This window comes from Notechis scutatus, chromosome 6 (genome assembly GCF_049901735.1).
Source record: "Notechis scutatus isolate UNSWTSFEM ecotype Mainland chromosome 6, rNotScu1.2, whole genome shotgun sequence".
Taxonomy (NCBI): domain Eukaryota; kingdom Metazoa; phylum Chordata; class Lepidosauria; order Squamata; family Elapidae; genus Notechis; species Notechis scutatus.
In genome coordinates this window covers 81,370,044-81,390,898 of record NC_142014.1, presented here as the reverse complement: position 1 = coordinate 81,390,898, position 20,855 = coordinate 81,370,044, and the positions used below count along the sequence as shown (strand labels likewise).

Genomic DNA, 20,855 nt, shown 5'->3' with positions numbered 1-20,855 from the left:
AGTTTGTATCTATGGTATATACTCTATGCTCTTTCGTTCTAAGTAGTTTCCTATTTTCTGTTAAATAGTTGAGCAGTAAAGCACATGGTGACTGTGCTCTTGTTTGTTCTGTGGTGCTACATATGAACACAATTTCTAACAGGTTCTCTCATTCCAGATCCGTCGCACGTCGCAGAGCCTCTGCCCCCTTACCCGTGGCTCAAGCAAGAGACCCTCTACACCAACTCATGCGCTAATGGGAACTTCCCCCACTTGGCTCCCCCGGAGGTGGGGCCTGGACCCCCGGCACATGTCCCCGTAGGGGCCTTCCCAGTAGGAGCAGAGCCTCCGGTGCCCAACTTTGGCGAATCTGCAAGCCGGATGCCACTGATGCCCGAGAGCATGGCCGTGCCAGGGACCCTGCAGCCCTTACCCGAGGGGGGCTGTCCCGCAGCCCCCATTGAGCAGTTCATCCCAAATTTATTGATCAGCCCCCACATGCTGCCACGTAAGCCTCCCTCTCTCTCTCTTTTATGGGGGTGGACCATGGGGATGGGGAGATGAGAGGGAAAGTGGGGTCCCCTCCTGGCTGGGTTCACACAACCCACATCAGCTAAAGCTCGAGCAGTCGTGTTTGCACATAATGCCTATGCAGGCCAGCATTACAGGTTGTCCTCGACTTACAATAGTTTGTTTAGTGGCTGTTTGAGGTTACAACAGCCCTTCGATTACAATGAGAACTACCTGCACACTCGTGGTAGAGTTCCATGTGCACCGTGGTGGCAGCCATCTTGCCTTTTTCGACTGTACCCTGCAGACTCCCACCCACCCAAAAGACTTTGAGTTTTGGGGTCACACCCCCCCCATTACCCATTGGCGACGTTGCCACCAATGCCCTGGTTCACCCTTGGCTCTTTGTGTTGTCTGCTCCTCCTCCTTTTCCTCTTCTTCTCTTCCTCTCCTCCTCCTCCTCCTCCTCCCCCTTCCTCCTTCTTCTTCCTTTTCCTCTTCTTTTCTTCTTCCTCCTCCTCCTCCTCCTCCTCCTCATTCTTCCTCTTCTTCTCCTCCTTCTTTTCCTCTTCCTCTTCTCTTCTTCTTCTTCCTCTTCCTCTCCTCCTCCTTTTCCTCTTCTTCTCTTCCTCTCCCCCTCCCCCTCCTTTTCCTCTTCCTCTTCTTCTTCCTCCTCCTCTTCCTTCCTCTTCCTCTTCTCCTTTTTTCTTCTTCCTCTCCTCCTCCTCCTCCTCCTCCTTTCTTCTTCTTCCTCTTCTTCTCTTTCTCCTCCTCCTTTAGTGACCGACCTGGAGATCAAATTCCAGTACCGCGGACGCTCGTTGGAACCCCTGATCATCAGCAACCCGCACGGCTGCCGCCTCTTCCACAGCCACCTGGAGCCCACCCAGGAACAGGTGGAGCTCTTTGGACCGGTGATCTTGGAGCAGGTGCGCTTCCCCAGTGCCGAGGCCATCCCCAACGAGAAGCAGCGTTACTACACCCATCAGTTGCTGGACGTCCTGGACCGGGGCCTGATCCTGGAACTGCAAGGCCAGGACATTTACGCCATCCGGTTGTGCCAGTGTAAAGTCTTTTGGACCGGCCCCTGTGCCGGAGAGTTGGCCGGGCCCAACCCCATCGAACGCGAGAAGAAAGTCAAGCTCTTTAGCTTGGAGAATTTCCTCAACGGTGAGATGGGGGAGGGGTCTTCAGCAGGGGTCTGGCGGGGGGGGGCTCCTGGGAAGAGGAGGATGGGCTTTGGAGTTTCGCCCTCGCCAGAGATGGCGGGGAGAGAGAGAGAGACGACGTGGCATGGGAGAGCATCTTAGAAGAGGGGTGGGTGGAGTTGCTCCTTCAGGCCGACCAACTGGAGAAAACATTGCTTGGGCGTTGACGGGTTTTCAAGACCTGTGGACAGGACCACGTCTGGTTGAAGCATTTGGACCTTGGCGGCTTTCAGTGGGTGGACTCCAACTCCCAGAATCCCCCAGCAGCATGGGTAGCTGAAGAATTCTGGGAGTCGAAGTCCACCCGTCTTAAAAGTGGCCACGTTTAGAGAGCGATGATTCAAAGCGGTGTCTTTCAACCATTTGGAACTTTTAAGGTGGGTGGACTTCAAACTCCCAGAACCCCCCCCCAGCCAGGATGGAGGGCTGAGGAATTCTGGGAATTGAAGTCCACAAATCTTGAATAGAAGTTGTCAAGTTTAGATTCAGAGCGGTATCTCAACCATTTGGAACTTTTAAGATGGGTGGATTTCAACTCCCAGAATCCCCCAGCCACCATGGAGGGTTGAAGAATTTTGGGAGTTGAAGTCCACAGCAGAGGTGGGTATTCAGCTGGTTCTGACCGGTTCTGCAGAACCGGTAGCGGAAATGTTGAGTAGTTAGGAGAACCGGCCAATCCCACCTCTGACTTGACCCCGCCAACCCCATCTATTCTCTGCCTCCCATTGAGTCCCAGCTGATCAGCTGGGTCTCCTTTGGTTGCCCCGCCCAGGAGAACAGGGCTGGAAAGCAGGTTAGTGGGTTGGGAGGCAAGGGGGATTTTGCAGTATATCCTTCCCCTGCTACGCCCACCAAGCCATGCCACGCCCACCAAGCCACACCCACAGAATGCCACACCCACCAAGCCATGCCCACAGCGAATCGGCTGGGTCTTTTTTTTTGGTTGCTCTGCACAGGAGAACGGAGCTGGAAAGCAGGTTAGTGGGGTAGGAAAGGGAGATTTGGCAGTATATCCTTTCCCTGCCACGTCCACCAAGCCACGCCAAAAACCGGTAGTAAAAACATGTTGAATCCCACCGGTCTTAAAGCTGCCAAGTTTAGAGAGGCAGGAGGTTTGGATGAGCCCTCCAATTCCCCCCACCCCAGGCCAAAATCCAATTTTAATCACCGTTTGAATGCAGTCAGCAAAGAACAGCCCTTCTCAGTGAGGGATACATTGGTTTGCATATCACAATTTCACAGTTAGGATTCTTTTTTTCTTTCTTTCTTTCTTTCTGAATTTGCCTTCCTGTTTTTGCCACGGTTTCCGTTTGCCTTCTGGTGAACGTCAAACGTTGATTTTTCCTCTCTCTCTCTCTCTGGGACACGTTTTTTATTTTTATTTTTTTCCCCTTCCTGCAGGACTCATCATGTTCCAGAAAGGCCAGGCTCCCACGCCTCCCCCCTACGAGATTTTCTTCTGTTTTGGGGAAGAGTGGCCCGACCAGAAACCGAAGGAGAAAAAGCTGATCACAGTGCAGGTGGGTTTATTTCAGGGGACCTGCTGTTCTGACCTAGACCTTCCCAAAGGCACGAAGCTGACTCCTCGTCCCAATAAAGCCCCTTTTATTTATTTATTAAAGGGAATTCCTCTCCAGCAAAGTCCTGGCCAACAAGTCTTTCAAGAGATTGCACAAGGACAGGCCTTTATCAGACTGGGAGAGTTGCCAGGCCAATAGCTTCCAGACGCCAGGCTGTAGCATCAATGACTTGGCAAGATGTCAGGAACAGATCTTAACCCTAATTAAATGAACTAATTGTCTCCTGGAAACCCCACTCCCCTTTTGCTCCTCTTTTAATCCCTATGGGAGGGCCCATTCACCATGCACCTACGCCCTTACTCCCGAATGGACTCTTGTTCCTTAACTGTCCCCTTCTTCTGGCAGTTCTGTGCATGCGCACACTTGGAACAGGCTCCAGCTATTCTTCTTCCCCACTGATCTCTGACTCCGAAGGCAGCTGATAACTGTTGGACGGTTCCCGCCCCATCTCTGCCTTGTTTTCCTTAGCTGTTCCCTTCTTCTGGCAGCTCTGCACATGCGCACTCTGGGAACAGGCTCCAGCTGTTCTTCTTCCCCACTGATCTCCGACTCCGAAGGCAGCTGATAAGTGTCAGATGGCCCTGGCTCCATCTCTGCCTCTTGTCAGACTCCAGGACTGGTCTATGCTCCTCCCCAACCTCCTCACTTTCTGAGTCTGCTGCCAGCTCTGCGAGCTGCCGGTGGGCCACAACAATAGCAGTTTTGGAGCTGACAAGTATAAGGAGTCCTCAAATTACGACAGTTCATTTAGCAACTGTTCTGAGTTACAGCGGTAGTGAAAAAGGTGACTTATGAGTTACATCAAGTTCATTTAGTGATCGTGGTTATATCACTGAAAAAAGTGACTTACGGCCATTTTTCACACTTGCAGCCTTCCCACGCTCACCTGATCCAAATTCAGGCGCTTGGCAACGGACTCGTATTTATGACACAGGGTTATGGGATTCCCTTTTTGCGATCTTCTGACCCGTAAAGTCAATAGGGAAGCCCGATTTGCTTAACGACCATCTTGCTAATTTGCTTGTAAGGAAGCTGTGAAAAGTGACCCCGAAATGCTGCAACCGTCGTAAATACAAGACAGTTGCCAAGCACATGAATTCTGATCGCCTGACCACGGGGGATGCTGCAACGGTCGTGAAGTGTGAAAAATGGTGCTAAGTCACTTTCTTCAGGGCCGTTGTAACTTTGAGCGGTTGCTCAACAAACTGTTGTAAATCGGGGACTACTAGAGTAGACTTTAGCGAACGGCAACGGATGAACTGAGCTGTAATCCACCCCATCGGGTGGCTTTTAATCGAATGGGTGGGTCAAAAAAAAACCTTAACACACTCGAGACCAGGTGTGTCACTTGCACACAGTTGTGTAGCCAGTTTACACAATCCTCGAAGGGCAGGTCTCCCCTTGGGGCATCGGAAAGGGCGACTTAACACAATGCTTTTGGGACTCGGCTCCTTTAAAGGGTTTGGACTTCAACTCCCAGAATCCTTCAGGCAACTTTGAGTCTCCAACCTTGGCAACTTTAAGACTTGTGGACTTCTGGGAGTGGAAGTCCTCCCCTCTCAAAGCATGCTAGATGGGGGATTCTGGGAGTGGAAGTCCACCCATCTCAAAGAATGCTGGCTGGGGGATTCTGGGAGTTGAAGTCCACCCATCTCAAAGCATGCTGGCTGGGGGATTCTGGGAGTTGGAGTCCATCCATCTCAAAGCATGCTGGCTGGGGGATTCTGGGAGTTGGAATCCACCCCTCAAAGCATGCTGGCTGGGGAATTCTGGGAGTTGGAGTCCATCCATCTTAAAGTATGCTGGCTGGGGGATTCTGGGAGTTATACTCCATCCCTCTTGATTGGCTGGGGAATTCTGGGAGTTGGAGTCCATCCATCTCAAAGCATGCTGGCTGGGGGATTCTGGGAGTTGGAATCCACCCATCTCAAAGCATGCTGGCTGGGGGATTCTGGAAGTTATACTCCATCCCTCTTGATTGGCTGGGGAATTCTGGGAATTGAAGTCCATCCTCCGCTGAGAACGGCTGCTCTATACTACTCTATACTCTATGCTACTATACTACAGGTCTCCTCCCTTTTCCTCCCTACAGGTTGTCCCTGTAGCCGCCCGGCTCCTTTTAGAAATGTTCTCCGGGGAACTCTCCTGGTCGGCCGACAGCGTCCGCTTGCAGATTTCGCACCCGGATCTCAAAGACAAAATGGTCTTGCAATTCAAAGAACTTCACCAGCTCTGGCAAATGCAGCAAAACATGCCAGAGGGGGCTCCCAGCAGCTGGGAAATGCAGACCGGGGGCAACGGCATGCAGCAGTGAGACGCCAAGAGATAATCCCCCAAGGCCCACCCCACCCGGTGGCATTTGGACACCATCCCACGGGGCGTGAAAAGTCCGGCAGGGTCTGTCCCACCTGCCCCACTGAGCCATTTCTGGGGAGGGGGGATCTCTTGGCGCAGCCCAGCTTCCGGCTTCTGACGACCACCGGAGCACGTTTTTAAGAGAAGCACTTGTGGGCACCCCAGAGGTCACTTAGAGGAGGTGGGCCGGCCAGTTTCTCCTGCTGCAAAGTAAGAGAAGCGGTGATGCATCACTTGGCGGTATCTGCGTGACATGGAAAACTTGAACTCGGAACCGAAGCGGGCTCAATTCGAAAGAAAGGCGCTCGGCTTCTTGCCAGGATGGATGCCAAAAAAAACACAAAAAAAACGGATTGAAGTTTGGGGTCGCTGCAGGTTTGTTGGTTTGGGGCCCGGAGAAGGACAATCTTGCAGCTGATATAAGGACCCTCCCGTCTTTTGAGCCCACCACCCCTCCATTGCAATGAGGAGGAAACATGGAAGCCTCCGTGACGTCAGTGTTTTAAATTTGAAACGGAACATCATGCAGGATGGAGACGTTGGCCTGGGGAACGTGGCAAGGTTGCACCCTACTTTGAAACTCAAGAGAATCGTGATTAAAAAATTGCCCCCTGATTAAAAATCAGACCTTTTTTATATTTTTTTCCAAAGCAACGGCTGTGTTCTTGAAGTTCGATCTTAAAAAGTGTTCCATAAAACCTGGGACCTCCGAGGTCTTCTAGACCAACCCCGTTGCTTGAGCAAGGGCTTGTCTTCGAGGCTTGTCCTCCTGGCCCAACCTTTTTTTTTGGAACCCTTTTCCAAGAGGTTCTGGCTTAAGAGTAGAGTTGAGTGCACAGGTGTCACAACCGGTTTGGCGAGGGTGTGCTTTGTGTGTGCAATGTTTGAAAATTGGCCATTTTCAGCTCTAACGCTTACTGTCAACTCATAAAACATTTTGTATACACATTTTATAGTTGACAACAGAAATAAGGGGACAGGAGTTTCAAGGAGCGGGCGGCAGTGTGGAATCGAAAGTACATTCCATTCATACTTTCTTCAAAGACTGATTAGATGATTGAAGCTTCTCCCGTGCAAAAATCTAATTGGAGAGCATGATTGATGACTCTTGGCTATGGACATTTTTCATTGGATGATACACACAAGAGGGATGAGGGGGAAAGCAGGATCAAGGGTGATGGTGAATTACGTATCTCAGAGTTGGCTATGCCCAGGTTAGTGCCGGATGTAGAATGTTAATTAAATCCTCTTTAGTTTTGCGAGTGTGGCTCGAGGCTCAGGATTTCATTGGAGTAACTGCCGGAATCCTGACACTTAACCTTCTGCTGCAGCCCCGGTGAGTAAAACAGCTGAGCCATGGCAATTCGCTGTGTTGCGCATATCAGCTGGGCTGCAAAACACGGAAATATAGGGAAGACTAGAGCCGGGGCGGGTGGACGAAGCCAACTAATCACCAGAACAACCGGTTCGCCCAAACCGGTCCGAACCGGCTGAATCCCACCCATGGTTTGAGTGTCTACTTCAAGTAATGGCGTAGTAGTGTGCCAAAAGCTTGTGCACATGCGTGCTGGCACCCACAATGCAATGTGCCCTGCCACCACTGCTCATGTGCGTGCAACACCCCTGCCCCTGCCCCCTGACCTGCACTGCACAGGCGTGCGCCTCCCAGCTGATTTTTCGGCCCATTTGAGGCCGTTTCGCCCTCCCAGAGGCTTGAGGGAAGCCTCTGCAGCCTCGGGAGGCCGAAAAATGGGCCTTCCGGAAATACCCATTTTCAGCCTTCGGAGGGACTCTGGAGCACGGAGGCGGCCATTTTCACCCTCCTGGAGGCTCGAGGGAAGCCTCTGGAAACTCTGGAGGCTGAAAACAGGCCCGTTTCAGCCCTTCCGGCATTTCTGGAAGGCCCATTTTTTGGCCTTCCGAGGTCCCCCTTACCTGCGCTGCGCCTCATAGCTGATTTTTGGCTGGTTTGAGGCCTTTTTCAGCCTCCCGGAGGCTTGAAAAAAGCCTCTGCAGGTCAAATCATAGGCCCATTTTGTCACTTCCGGTATTTACAGAAAGTGACAAAATGGGCCTATTCGACCTGCAGAGGCTTTTTTCAAGCCTCCGGGAGGCCGTAAAAGGAGTCAAACCAGCCGAAAATCAGCCAGGAGGCGTAGACATGTACAGTGAAGTAAGTTTGGCTGGGGCTCACGTGCCTGTACAAATGGCTGTGCGTGCCACCTGTGCTGGTCCGAAGGTCGCAAAAGGGAATCACGTGACCCGGGGGGGGGATGTTACAACTGTCGTAAGTACGAGTCAGTTGCCAAGCAATCTCAATTTTAATCACGTGGACCCCCGGCTAATGGTTGCAGGTGTGCCAGATGGTCACGTCCCTTTTTCTGTTTCGCCGTAACCTTGGAATGGTCAGTAAACGGAATGATTGCAAGTCGAGGGCTACCCGTATTCCTCTCGGTGGGATGTTATTGTGAGAGAAGCAAGGTAGATTTCTCAGCCCTTTTTCGACCCAGGGGATTTTAGGTTCTTTCTTAATTCTGACACAGTGAATCCATTTGGCTCTTAAGCCTTGGAAAAAATCTCCCACCCCCCCCCCAAACAATGGAATAAAAGTGGTTTCATCTGAGCTTCCCCCCGGACCCCCTTTTTTCTGCACCCCAAGTTCTCCTTGGGTTTAGGAAGGAAGTGGGAATAAATCAAAGACTCCCAAGTCCCCAAGAAATTCAGTTAAGCTTAATAGTTGAATAAAACAGGTTGATTCCCAAATATTGGATGCGTGTGTGTGTGTGTGTCTGTGTGAGTTGAAGGCAGATTCCTTCAGCTGTGGGATCCAGGGGTTGGTGCTGGGTGTGAAACCTAGGGATCACAGAGGGATCCCAGCCCAAGGATTCCAGATTTTGGGCTGCCGATTTGTTTGGAAAAAACCAGGAATTTGTGAATCGCAGGCAATCCTCCGCTGGGAGTCGAAGTCCACAAGGCTTAATAATCCCAAGGTTGGACACCTTTGGTCTGAGTTCTCCTGCTTGAGCCGCGGAGGTTGGACTACAAGACCTCTAAGTGCCCTTCCAACTCTTGCTATTCCATTTCCGGCTTGGGGGGTAAGAGCCAAGTTGATGGATGTGGAACGACGGCTCTCATTTCTTCATATTTCTCTTTGCTTCCTTGAAGCACACCAAGGTCTTTGGTGTTTTTTTTCATGGATCGGGGAGGAAGGAACCAACCGTCCCTAATTTGTCACTGTGCCGGTTGTGCTTTTCCACACCTGCAGAACCCACCTGCGGGTTCTGTCGGATGAGCGTTTTCCAAAATAAACGAATGGAGTTGCCCTACTCGGAAAACCTTTCGCAGGTGGCTATGTGCTCGCTTTTATTTCCCAAGGAAAATGCTACGTCCGACCTCGCTAATGTTTTCTGCTTAAAAATGGTTGTTTTGTTCAAGAATGTTTGTAGCTGGGGGTGTGTGTGTGTGGAAATGTGGGGTCCTTGGTGTTCTCCCAGCTTGGGTGTTTGTTTTTTTCCGTGTAGATGCTTTCTGATACTACTAGTGCTAGAAGAGGAAGGAGAGGAAGAAGGGAAAGCAGAAGAGGAGGAAGAAACAAGGGGAGGGGAAGAGGAAGATGAAACAAGAGGGGGGAGAGGAAGGAGAAGCAGGAGGAGGAAAAAACTAGAGGAAGATGAAACAAGAGGGAGAAGAGGAAGAAGCAGAAGATGAGGAAGAAACGACAGGGAAGAGGAGGGAGAAGCAGAAGAGGAGAGGAAGAAGAGGGAAAACCAGGAGAGGAAGAGGAAGCAACAGGAGTGGGGAAGAGGGAAAAGAGGAGAGAGAAGCAGAAGAGGAAAAGAAGAGGACGACCACCATGGAGTCCTTGGTGGTCTCTGAGCTTGGTTTTCTTGCAGACATTTCATGACCCAACTGGGTAATGTTATCCGTGATAGGAGGGGGACTTTATGGATTGGAGGACTGGGAGGAGATGGAAGAGAACGAGAACTGTGGGGTCCTTGGTGCTCTCTGAGCTTGGTGGTTTCCTTGCAGACGTTTCATGACCCAACTAAGTAACACCATTAGTGCTAGAAGGGAAGGGGGTTTACGGGGAGGAGGAGGAGGAGGAGGAGTGGAGGAGGAGGGGAGGAGGAGGAGGAGGAGGAGGAGGAGGAGGAGGAGGAGGAGGAAGAAGAAGAAAAGACTGTGGGATCCTGGGAGCTCTCTGAGCTTGGTGGTTTCCTTGCAGACGTTTCATGACCCAACTAGGGAACATCATCAAGGCTCAGAGTGAGGTTTACTCGGTTTCTACGCAAGCGGCTTTCCCCGTCAGTGCACTTGGGAATATTCTGGCTGGTTCCTTGATTTCCTGTTAACTCTTTATCTCAACTACGGACTCAGAGAGGCCAGCACCTGGCATACGAAACGAGAGCAAACCCCGCTCCCTTCTAGCACTGAGGAGGTTCCCTAGCTGGGTCACGAAACGCTTCAGTTGAGCCAGAAACACAAGACGGTTCCAGTTCTTGGCACAACGAAGCTCCCACGGCTTTTCCCCAATGTCTGGTGGCGAGCCGTCGCTTGACACAGCCAAGAGCAGCTGTGGACTGAATTCCGAAGGGAGGGAGGTACCGTTTCCCCCCAAAATAGGACCTACCCTGAAAGTGAATCCTAGCTTGATTTTTTACACGTGCGCCCAATATAAGACCTACCCCCAAAATAAACCCCAATGAAGATCCCACCCATTCCAGAGGAGACTGGTGAAAATTAGGCTAGGGGATGGGGGGGGGTGGAGCTGCCCTACTACTTACCTTTGGACAGGTGTAGCCAGGCCTCGCACACCCCGACACCTGCCTTGCCGGCCCATTTCTTCTGCAACTGGCAAGGCTTTCCTGAAGGCCTCTGGAGCGGAGAACAAAGCTCTGGATCGATCCTGAAGGCTGCAGAGGCCTTCGGGAAAGCCTTGCCGGCTGCAGAAGAAGGAAGTTCCTGAAGGCCTCTAACCGCGAAAAGGAGGCCGGGGACGCCACGCACAAGTGAGGTGAGTCAGTGGATGAGACATCGCCCCCAAAAATAAGACCTGGTGCCTTTTTTGGTGGCAAAAAACCCCCCCAAAATTGGTTTTATTGTGAGGGAAACACGGTATCATTAAGGATTGCTGCACAATTAGCCAGGTGTTTAGATTGCATTTGGCATTTTTGCCCACCTGTTTTTTTTTTGTGATTTCACTTTTTTATTAGTTTATCAAAGTATAAAATACGAAGAGAAAAAAAACCTGGTGCCTTTTTTTGGTGGCAAATATAAGACAGGGTCTTATTTTCGGAGAAACACAGGTAAAACCAATCACAGGAATAAAGTCCGACCCTTGTCTTACCTTTCCACACCAGGGATGCCCCCAATCATCGGCGAGCGCGTGACAAAAAGGCTCCGGAGACGACTAAGCGTTCAACTGTTTTTGTCTGTTGGGTTTTTTTTGTTTTTATTTCTTTTTGTGGGGGGGTTTCTTTTGCCCCCCCCCGGGTTCTCAAGAGGGCTGCCACCTCCAACACACACACCCTGCCTCCCACCAGACGGGACCCCTCCCCCTATCCCTGCCTTCGAGTTCGAATCCTGGCGCCGGATCGATTTTTCACAAAATAATTCTTGCCTGCCCCAAAAACCCCTCCGGAAGTTCACCCCCGCCCTGCCGTTTAAAAAAATAATAATAATAATAATTCCCCAAACCGATTAAAACCAAATTCTCAGGAAAAAAAAACAAAACACCCCTTCCCCAAAAATCAGCTTAAAAGAATATATGTGTGTGTGTGTGTGTGTGTGTGTGTGTGTGTATGTATATATATATATTTGTTTTCTGAGGTTCATGTATATACATATGTAAATATGTGTTGATAATATGTGGATCTTTGGTTGGATCTGTTGGTTTTCTCCCCGCGTAAGATTGGAAGTATCTAGGCAACGTTTCGATGAAGTCTCATTCATCATCTTCAGGCTTGTGTCTTCGGCTTTACTCCGAGAAGCACAGAGCTGAAGACACAAGCCTGAAGATGATTGAGACTTCATCGAAACGTCGCCTAGATACTTCCAATCTTACGCAGGAGAAAACCCGAATAACCAAAGATCCATATACACACACACACACACACACACACACGTATATATGTATGTGTGTGTGTGTACACACACATACACAGCTCCAGCCCACCCACCCAAAATTGGTCAAAGGGTCTTCACCGCAGCTCCCGGCTTCTAGCAATCTTTTCCCCCTTTTTGGGGGCTCCTTGTAGCCCTGGATGGGGATGAACTTGCCCCAAACAAACCAAAGGCTCAATTCTCACCGCCAACCCTGCAAGGTAGGTTGACTCCTGCTGCGTGTGGATCGAGGGATAACCCCTCCCCTCCCCCTCCCCCAAGGGATCTCTTTAAGGACCTTTCCTTCTCATTTCACAGAAATTAATTTTTTTTTTTTTTCCTCCCTCCCCCTTTTGGTCATTTTTTTCTCCTTTTTTTCTTCTCCTTTTTGTAAACAAATCTTGCTGCCAAGCAAAATCAGCCGTGGATGGTTTCGTGTTTGGGTGGATTTTTTTTTAAAAAAACATTTCTTTTATTATTACTGTTATTGTTGTTTTTCTCTTTTTTTTCTCTTTTTTTTGCTTTTTTTCTCTCTCTCTCTCTCTCTCTTTCTCTCTCTCTCTTTTTTATTTCCAGTCCATCCGGAAAAAGCTGTTCTTCTAACCCTCTTCCCCCCCCTCCAAACGGCAGCCCCTCGACAGTCGCAGGTGAAATGGCGCTCGATTTCCTCTTTTTTTTTTTAATTATTATTAGGTTTGTTTTTTTTCTCCCCCTGGTGGTTTTGTTTTGTTTTGTGTTTTGTTTTTTTGTTTTGTTTTTCTGCCTTTCTCTTTTCTCACTCACAAGCAGGAACTTCACCGACTGGTTCTTGCAGCAAAGCGTCTTCTTCTGGATTGGCAGGACACACCGGAGCGAGTCGGAACCTTCGGCCGCAGTGAAGTTTGCTGGTTGTGGTTTTGTTTAGTTTTTCACCGTCTTGGCTGTTTTATTTCCTCTTCTGAAAATAAAGACATTCCTGGGAAAGGAAGAGGAGGCCAACAATCTCACGGGGAAGACTCACGACAAAGGGTTGGGGATTTAGGTCGCGTCCCCACTCCCAACGGAGTTGGGCAAAGCATCCGGGAGGGGTTAGGTCCTTGGTGCTCTCTGAGGCTGGGTGGTTTCCTTGCAGACGTTTCACGACCCAACAGGGTAACTTCATCAGTGCTTGAAGGGAGAGGGGTTTACAGAAGGAGGAGGAGGAGGAGGAGGAGGAGGAGGAGGAGGAGGAGGAGGAGGAGGAGGAGGAGGAGGAGGAGGAGGAGGAGGAGGAGGAGGAGGAGGAGGAAAAGAATGACTGTGGGGTCCTTGGAGCTCTCTGAGTTTGGGGGTTTCCTTGCAGACGTTTCATGACCCAACTGGGTAACATTCATCAGTGCTAGAAGGGAATGGAGTTTATGATGGAGGAGGAGGAGGAGGAGGAGGAGGAGGAGGGAGGAGGAGGAGGAGGAGGAGGAGGAGGAGAGGAGGAGGGAGGAGGAGGAGGAGGAGGAGGAGGAGGAGGACTGTGGGGTCCTTGGAGCTCGCTGAGTTTGGGGGTTTCCTTGCAGATGTTTCATGACCCAACTAGGTAACACCATCAGTGCTTGTGAGTATTGGGTTTGCTCTGTTTATAGACAAGTGGCTTGCCCTGTCAATATTGGTGCTTACTTGATTAGGTCCTTGGAGAACTACCAAGTCAGACAAACATAAACAGTAAGCCACAGCCTAATCAAGGAACCACCAAGAGGGGGAAAAAAAAAACACTGCCACCAACACTGACAGGACAAGCCAGTTGTATATAAACAGAAGCAAACCCCCCTCCCTTCTAGCACTGATGACGTTTTGTAGTTCGGTCGTGAAACGTCTGCAAGGAAACCACCCAGCTCAGAGAGCACCAAGGACCCCTACAACCCTTCCTTCCTTTCCTTTCCTTCCTTTTCCTTCCCTTTATTCCTTCTCCTTTCTCTTTCTCCTCCTCTCCAAAAACTGCCCCTCCCTTCTAGCACTGACGACGTTCCGAAGCTGGGTCGTGAAACGTCTGCAAGGAAGCCACCAAGCTCAGAGGGCACCAAGCGCCATTTTCCTCCTCTCCCTCCTTCCTTCTCTTTCTCCCTCCAAAACGACCAAGCTCAGAGAGCACCAAGGACCCCACCGTGGACTTCAACTCCCAGAATCCTCTAGCCCACCTGCTTTGTGGGGAACTCTGGGAGTTTGGGAGTCGGCCCGCCCCAAGTTTGGGAAACCCTGATTTTAACTAAAGAGCAAACTTTTCTGAGTAGTAAATGCCTTTGGGTGGCACACCCTCTTGGAGGTGGGAAGCTACTCACCTGGGACAGGCAGAGCGAAAGAGGCCTCAGCTACCGGAAGAGTCTGGTAAAGTCCCTCAACGCCCAGCAAACCTGTTTACACTCCTCAGCACTGTAGGGAGGGAGGGAGGAGAAAGAAGGCTGGTCAGTTGCTATGAAAAGGAGGAAAATAGATTTTCTCTGAAAAATACTATCTCTGAAAAAAGATTTTAGATACCAGGGGTCTCCGGGGTCAGGATTCTGGCATGCAGGGAGGAACAGAGAAGGGAGCAAGGTGGCTTATGGGAGAGAAAGCGGCCCTGATCCCTTTCATGAGTTGCAGCCGGGAAAACAGGATAGGAGTTTGCACACGGCTCCTTGCTGGAAGCAAAGCCTGCATTATCTTGGTCGAGGCTTATCTGGGTTTTGGCGTCCTCCCAACTGTGGGTGTTGTGTTCATCCTTTGGAAGTCTGCAATTTATCATCCTGGCCTGCCGTGTTAATGACTTCAGCGTGGTTTGTGTTGGGTTTTTTTTTAAATTTCTAATTATCTTTACTTTGGGTTCGGACGGCATTTACTCCCTTCATAGACTGTTTTTTGGAAGAGTCTGATCTCCAGCCGAAGATAATTGGACATTGGGGGGCCAAGCTGGAGGCAATAAAGGGAATTTATTCTACTTTTGTGACTTTTGTTATTTTTGTGCCACGCCCCTTTGGGTCATCACAGTAAACATGTCCGGCACTGCCTGGGTGCAGCTGACTCAGAGCCACATCATTCCTTGTCACCTCTGACCCTGGCTTTCCCCTCCACCGCCTGGGTGTATCCTAATTCATATCCTCCAATGGGACACATCCATAGCCCAGAGTCCCCAGCCAAGCTCTCCAGTTAGAATTTTGCACGGCAGAAACTTCGGTCACCTAAATTACTATCTCTGAAAAACTATTTTTTTTTCTTTTTAGAGTTGCCATCCACATTCGGCCACTTTTTAAGACCTGCAGACTTCAGCTCCCAGAATTCCCCCAGCCAGCTACGCTGAGGGAGATAACTAGCTGAGGAATTCGGGGTGGGTTGGGGTCAAAGTCACAAGAAGCAGCTTTTTTTCAGCGCCGTTGTAACTTTGAACGGCCGCTGAACGAACGCGGTTGTAAGTCAAGGACCACCTTTTGCCCCTCCCATAAAGAGGAGCGAAAGGGGAGTGAGGTTTGAAGGAGACAGTTAGTTCGTTTAAGTAGGGGGAAGATCCGTTCCTGACTTCTCGCCAAGTCAATTGCTGCTACAACCTGGCGTTGGAAAGCTATCGGCCTGGCAACTCTCCCAGCCTGATGAAGTTCTAGAATTGTGCAATCTCTTGGGACTTTGCTGGAGAGGAATTCACTGTAAATTAAATAAAAAAGGGGTTTTATTCGTGCTGTTTGGGGAAGCCTAGGTCAGAAGAGACTGGACCTGCCCCTGAAATCTGCCGGGGGAGAAAAAGGAAGGCCACCAGGTGCTGGCATGGCCTCGTGGGGTGGGAGGCCTGAGAACCAAAGGCGGCCATCCAGAGGCCGAATGGCAGGCGTGGGCTTGCCTGAACTGGTTTGTGTGGGACCAGCAATAACTTCTGAGTGGCACAGCGAGGCTCCAGAACACAACAGGTGCAAGCAGGTTTTGGAAAAACCAGACTAGCAAGTTGTGGGGAGCGCGGGGTGGGGGTGGGGGTGTAGGATGCCAGCAGAGGTTGGCTGAACCCCAGGATCTGCACCCTGACATAGTTTGCCAGGGGGCAGAAGACGGCTGTGAAAATGGGTCTCCCGTCTTATTTAGGGATTTTTTAAAAAAAAATGTATTGATTTTCTACTCATTGCATGAACAAACATTGTGTTGTCTGGGTATTTTAATTTGCTTAGCAATAGAGGTTCCATTCTTACTCTCCACCCCTTTATTTCCAACCACTGGTAAAATAAATTCCATCATCATCATCATCTTTAAATGACCTCATAATCCTTCGCCGGGTGGAGGCTGGGCAACTGAATGGAGTTGTTTACTGGCTGGATGCTGTTCCCATCACCAGGGTGGAGTCTTCTTCAGCAAATATATTCTCATTGTGGCCAGAGAGAGGAAATATCTGCCTCTACCTAGGACTGAACCCACAGCCTCCTGATTGTGAGGCGAGAGCTCCAGCTCTTAGGCCACTACAGCAGTCAGGTAAAATAAGTTCCGTGTTTGACAATATTCGGTGTCTTCTTTTGGTTTAATTTTTCTTGATTCTTTGTGTGTTTGTAACCCACTTACACATAACTCAAGATGGCAAGCACGCACAATGCTCCTTGTGTCTCTTTCCCCCACGCGACGACCCTGTGAGGTGGGATGGGCTAAGAGAGAGAGGCCCAAGGACACCCAGTTGGCTTTCAGGCCTAAGGTGGGACTAGAACTCCCAATCTCCTAGTGATTGGCCCAAAGTCACCCAGTCGGCTTTCAGGCCTAAGGCGGGACTAGAACTCCCAGTCTCCTGGTGATCGGGCCAAAGTCACCCAGCTGGTTTTCAGGCCTAAGGCGGGACTAGAACTCCCAATCTCCTGGTGATTGGCCCAAAGTCACCCAGTCGGCTTTCAGGCCTAAGGCGGGACTAGAACTCCCAGTCTCCTGGTGATTGGCCCAAAGTCACCCAGCTGGCTTTAATACTTAAGGCGGGACTAGAACTCACTGTCTCCTGGTGATTGGCGCAAAGTCACCCAGTCGGCTTTAAGGCCTAAGGCGGGACTAGAACTCCCAGTCTCCTAGTGATTGGCCCAAAGTCACCCAGTCGGCTTTCAGGCCTAAGGCGGGACTAGAACTCCCAGTCTCCTGGTGATTGGCCCAAAGTCACCCAGTCGGCTTTCAGGCCTAAGGCGGGACTAGAACTCCCAGTCTCCTGGTGATTGGCCCAAAGTCACCCAGCTGGCTTTAATACTTAAGGCGGGACTAGAACTCACTGTCTCCTGGTGATTGGCCCAAAGTCACCCAGATGGCTTTCATGCCCAAGGCGGGACTAGAACTCCCTGTCTCCTGGTGATTGGCCCAAAGTCACCCAGATGGCTTTCAGGCCTAAGGCGGGACTAGAACTCCCTGTCTCCTGGTGATTGGCCCAAAGTCACCCAGATGGCTTTCAGGCCTAAGGCGGGACTAGAACTCCCAGTCTCCTGGTGATTGGCCCAAAGTCACCCAGCTGGCTTTAATACTTAAGGCGGAACTTGAACTCACTGTCTCCTGGTGATTGGCCCAAAGTCACCCAGATGGCTTTCATGCCTAAGGCGGGACTAGAACTCCCTGTCTCCTGGTGATTGGCCCAAAGTCACCCAGTCGGCTTTCCGGCCTAAGGCGGGACTAGAACTCCCCGTCACCTGGTGACTGGCCCAAAATTTTACCCAGAAATTTTGATTGCAATTTGTGGCCGTAACTCGAGGACTAGCTGCGTGGTGGCCATGGGATTTATTTATTTATTTTTCCATCCTCCAAAACTCTGTTTTATGTTCACGGAATAATTTTCAGTTGGGGGGGAGTTGGTCCCAGAAGAAACCCAGCGGCTCCCTGACTGGGATCCGGCGGCTCTCAAGGCTGCCCACCCCACCCCCCAGTCCCCAAGCCCCCCCACCCCCTGACCTGGTGACTTGCTTGTGGAAGTCGGTCAGCTGCTTGTGGGTCACCTGAACGGCTCCCCCCGTGGTCTCCTTCGGCAACCCCTTCAGGGAGTTCTCCAGCCAGCGGCAGAAGGTCTATCGTCCAAAAAGGGGTGGGGAGAGAGATGGCAAGACCCTCTGAGTGACCCTGTCTCCCTGCCACCCCCCCCCTGCCAAAAGGGAGGGGGGGTGTTGCAAATTAAGGGGGGGGGGCTCTCCCTCTGGGCCCATCCTGAAGGCTTCCTCTGTCTATTGGCTGCCTGTCCACCTGTCTCCCCCTCCCTCCCTCCCTCCATCTACCTGTCCGTTTATCTGCCTCTCCCTCCTTCTGCCTGTCCCTCCCTCCCTCCCTCCCACCATCCATCTCTTCTATCCATCCATCATTCATATATCATCTCATTTATATATGCACCCACCCCTTCATCCGCATGTCTCCATCTATTCATCCATCACCATTTTCTATCTATCCTCTATCTATCCGTCCATCCCTCCATCTACCCACATATTTACCTATTCCTCCATCCCTCCATCTATCCCTCCTATCTACCTACCTATCCATCAACTTACATATTTACTGATTCATCTATTTATCCCTAATCTATCTGTTCCTCCATCTATCTACATCCATCCATCCATCCATCCTGGCCTCTTTCTCTGTTTCTCTATCTATCTATCTATCTATCTATCTATCTATCTATCTATCTATCTATCTATATCTAGCTACCTACCTACCCATCCATCCATCTATATCATCTATCCTCTATCTATCATATTATCTATCCTATCTATCTCTCACCATCTCTCTCTCTCTATCCTAGATGGATATAGGATATTATTTATCCCCTATCTATCTATCTATCTATCTATCCTCTTATCTCTCTCTCTCTCATCTATCTATCTATCTATCTATCTATCTATCTATCTATCTATCTATCCATCCATCCATCCATCCATCCATCCATCCTCTTATCTATCAATCCATCTACCCACTCACCCACCCATCCACATATTTACCTATTCATCTATCCCTCCATCTATCTCTCCTACCTACCTATCCATCAATCTACATATTTACTGACTCATCTATCTCTCATCTATCTATTCCTCCATCTATCTACATCCATCATCCATCCATCATCTCTCTCCCCCCCCCTCATCTGTCTGTGTCTATCTACCCATCCCTCCATCCACCTATCTAGAGGGCTGGTCTAGTCTGGGGGGCAGGGCGGTTCTACTCCCCCACCCATGAGTTGCTCTTCCTCCGTCCCAGAGGGGCAGTTCACCCGGGGGGTCCCCCACGGCGTCCTGCGCCCCTTACCGGCCTGTCGACCTGCATGATCTCCCAGAGCACCTCGGCCACGTCCGGTAGGGTGTAAGGCGGCAGGCAGAAGCAGCTGGTCTGCAACAACTGGCTCACCAACTGCTGGCCCAGTTGGGTCATCACCTGCCCAATGAGCTCCTTGCGGGCCTCAAAGTCGTCCTCGTGCTGCAAAAGACGGACAACGGAGCGGGCTCAGGCGCTGGCCACCCCCCCCCTCCTGCCCTCTGCCCAGGCGGCAGGTTGAAGAGCCTGCTGTGCTGACTCCGGAGCCTCCAGAATCTGACAACAGTGAGGCAGAGGAGCAGCGGGAGCCTGTTCCCAGTGTGCTTATGCGCAGAGCTGCCAGAAGGCAAGAACAGTTAAGACAAAAGGGGCGACTCGGGAGTAAGGCTTGGAGGTGATTGGCCCCTCCCAAAGACAAAAAGGAGGAGCAAAGGGACAGGAGTCTTTGCAGGAAGCAACTTTGTTCATTCTGGTTGGTTTAAACTTGTGCTGTTTGGCCTTGTACAGCTAATTGACAATTTAGTCGTTGGCAGCATGTCAAGGGAGATAAAGGTGGGTGCTTATCAGCCTTATCCCAAAGGACTGTGGCAGACTTTTGTGGGGCTATTTACAAACTGTTGGAGACTCATTATGGGCTGTGAATGACTCTAATTCACAGCCGTTGAAATAAAACAAAAGGTTTTTGGGACTAACGTGTGTTTGTTAATGTCTCTGGAAGCTTTGGTCAGAACACCTGCTCCTTGTCTAAAAGCTCAGGCAGAACACCAGCAAATAGCCCGAATCCGCAAAGGTGAACTCAGCAAAGCCAAGGCTCAAAATGCAACTTGAGACTTGCAAAAAAAGTCAAAATTAACCAAACAGAAGAGCTTCGTTCAACATGTAAAACAACAAGAAAAAGGTCAAGGAAATTGCCGCACAAAGAAACCAGTCAGACGGTCACAAAAGGGGATTGTGTGACCCAGGGACACTGCGGCTGTCATAAATAGGAGCCAGCTGACCATGGGGAGTGGCAATCGTCGTAAATGTGAAACATGGTCGTAAGTGGTCCCTTTTTTTCAGTGGCCGCTCTAAGTTCGAAAGGTCACTAAACGAACCGTTGTAAATGGAGAACTACTGTACATCCCTAATCTGTTTTCTTAAGGTTTGTCACGAAAGCGACCGCTTGCAGAGGCTCCTGGATCAGGGCTGAAAGGCGAAATTTCTATATTATACCAGCTCGATACGCCTGCTTTGCTACAAAACTATGTGGTTGGGCTTAGCTTTTGGGGAGGAAAATAAGGGGGTGGGGAATTCTGCCTACCAGCATCCATGGGTATTCATCTGGCTAGCCTCCTGTCAGTGTGTGGGAGAGTTGAGGGCTGTTTGGAAACTGAAACAGTATTTGCTGTGTGAGCAAGAAGGAGACAGCAAGGAGCCTGGGCGTGGCTTAGCTCAACTGTTCTGTACTAAAGCTGCTTGCTGCTGTGAAACTGAAACTCCTCTGCTTCTGTTTTGCATTTGGAAGAGATTTCTTTTTTTCAGGTGGGGAGGGGGAGTAGAACTCCTTAGCATCAGAGCATGTTAATAATAATAATATAGGAAATACTCTAAATGCTCTGATGGTCATTTGGAAAAATCCTTTCTAGAAGCCAAGAGGAACATACATGCCAAATTTCCAAGTTTGTAGGCTTTCCAGTTCTGGAGATTTTGTGATGATGTGTGAGGGGTATTTCACTTTTATACAGACAGATGAATTTAAAACCAAAATAGTTTGTCACAAAAGCGACCACCCGCGAAGGCTCCTGGATTGGGGCTGAAAGGCGAAAACGGAAGCAGGATGCTCTGTCCCATAATTGGGCAGACCAGGTTGCCCTGATAGAAAAAAAAACACTTCATCGTACCATCTCTTTCAAAGACCCCGGAGCACCTGGGAGCT

The 20,855-nt window shown here is 50.2% G+C and overlaps 2 protein-coding genes across 3 annotated transcripts in view; one reads left to right on the top strand and one right to left on the bottom strand.

Annotated features, from left to right (window-relative positions):
* IRF5 (interferon regulatory factor 5) overlaps positions 1-8,973 on the top strand; it is a 51,371-nt gene extending 42,398 nt beyond the window's left edge. Inside the window, exons 6-9 of one of the 2 annotated variants that reach the window (XM_087968957.1) lie at positions 158-487; positions 1,270-1,659; positions 3,099-3,217; positions 5,370-8,973. In XM_087968957.1, the coding sequence (XP_087825083.1) occupies positions 158-487; positions 1,270-1,659; positions 3,099-3,217; positions 5,370-5,591 (1,061 nt within the window). In that variant the 3' untranslated portion in view covers positions 5,592-8,973. The remainder of the gene's footprint in view (positions 1-157; positions 488-1,269; positions 1,660-3,098; positions 3,218-5,369) is intronic. The other variant, XM_087968958.1, reaches the window with a different exon arrangement.
* Positions 8,974-12,452: 3,479 nt separating this feature from the next.
* Positions 12,453-20,855, bottom strand: part of TNPO3 (transportin 3) — a 57,168-nt gene continuing 48,765 nt past the window's right edge. The window contains exons 21-24 of the mRNA XM_087968967.1: positions 18,935-19,102; positions 17,600-17,712; positions 14,023-14,113; positions 12,453-12,689 (exon numbers count right to left, since the gene is read on the bottom strand). Of these exons, the coding sequence (XP_087825093.1) occupies positions 14,053-14,113; positions 17,600-17,712; positions 18,935-19,102 (342 nt within the window). The 3' untranslated portion in view covers positions 12,453-12,689; positions 14,023-14,052. The remainder of the gene's footprint in view (positions 12,690-14,022; positions 14,114-17,599; positions 17,713-18,934; positions 19,103-20,855) is intronic.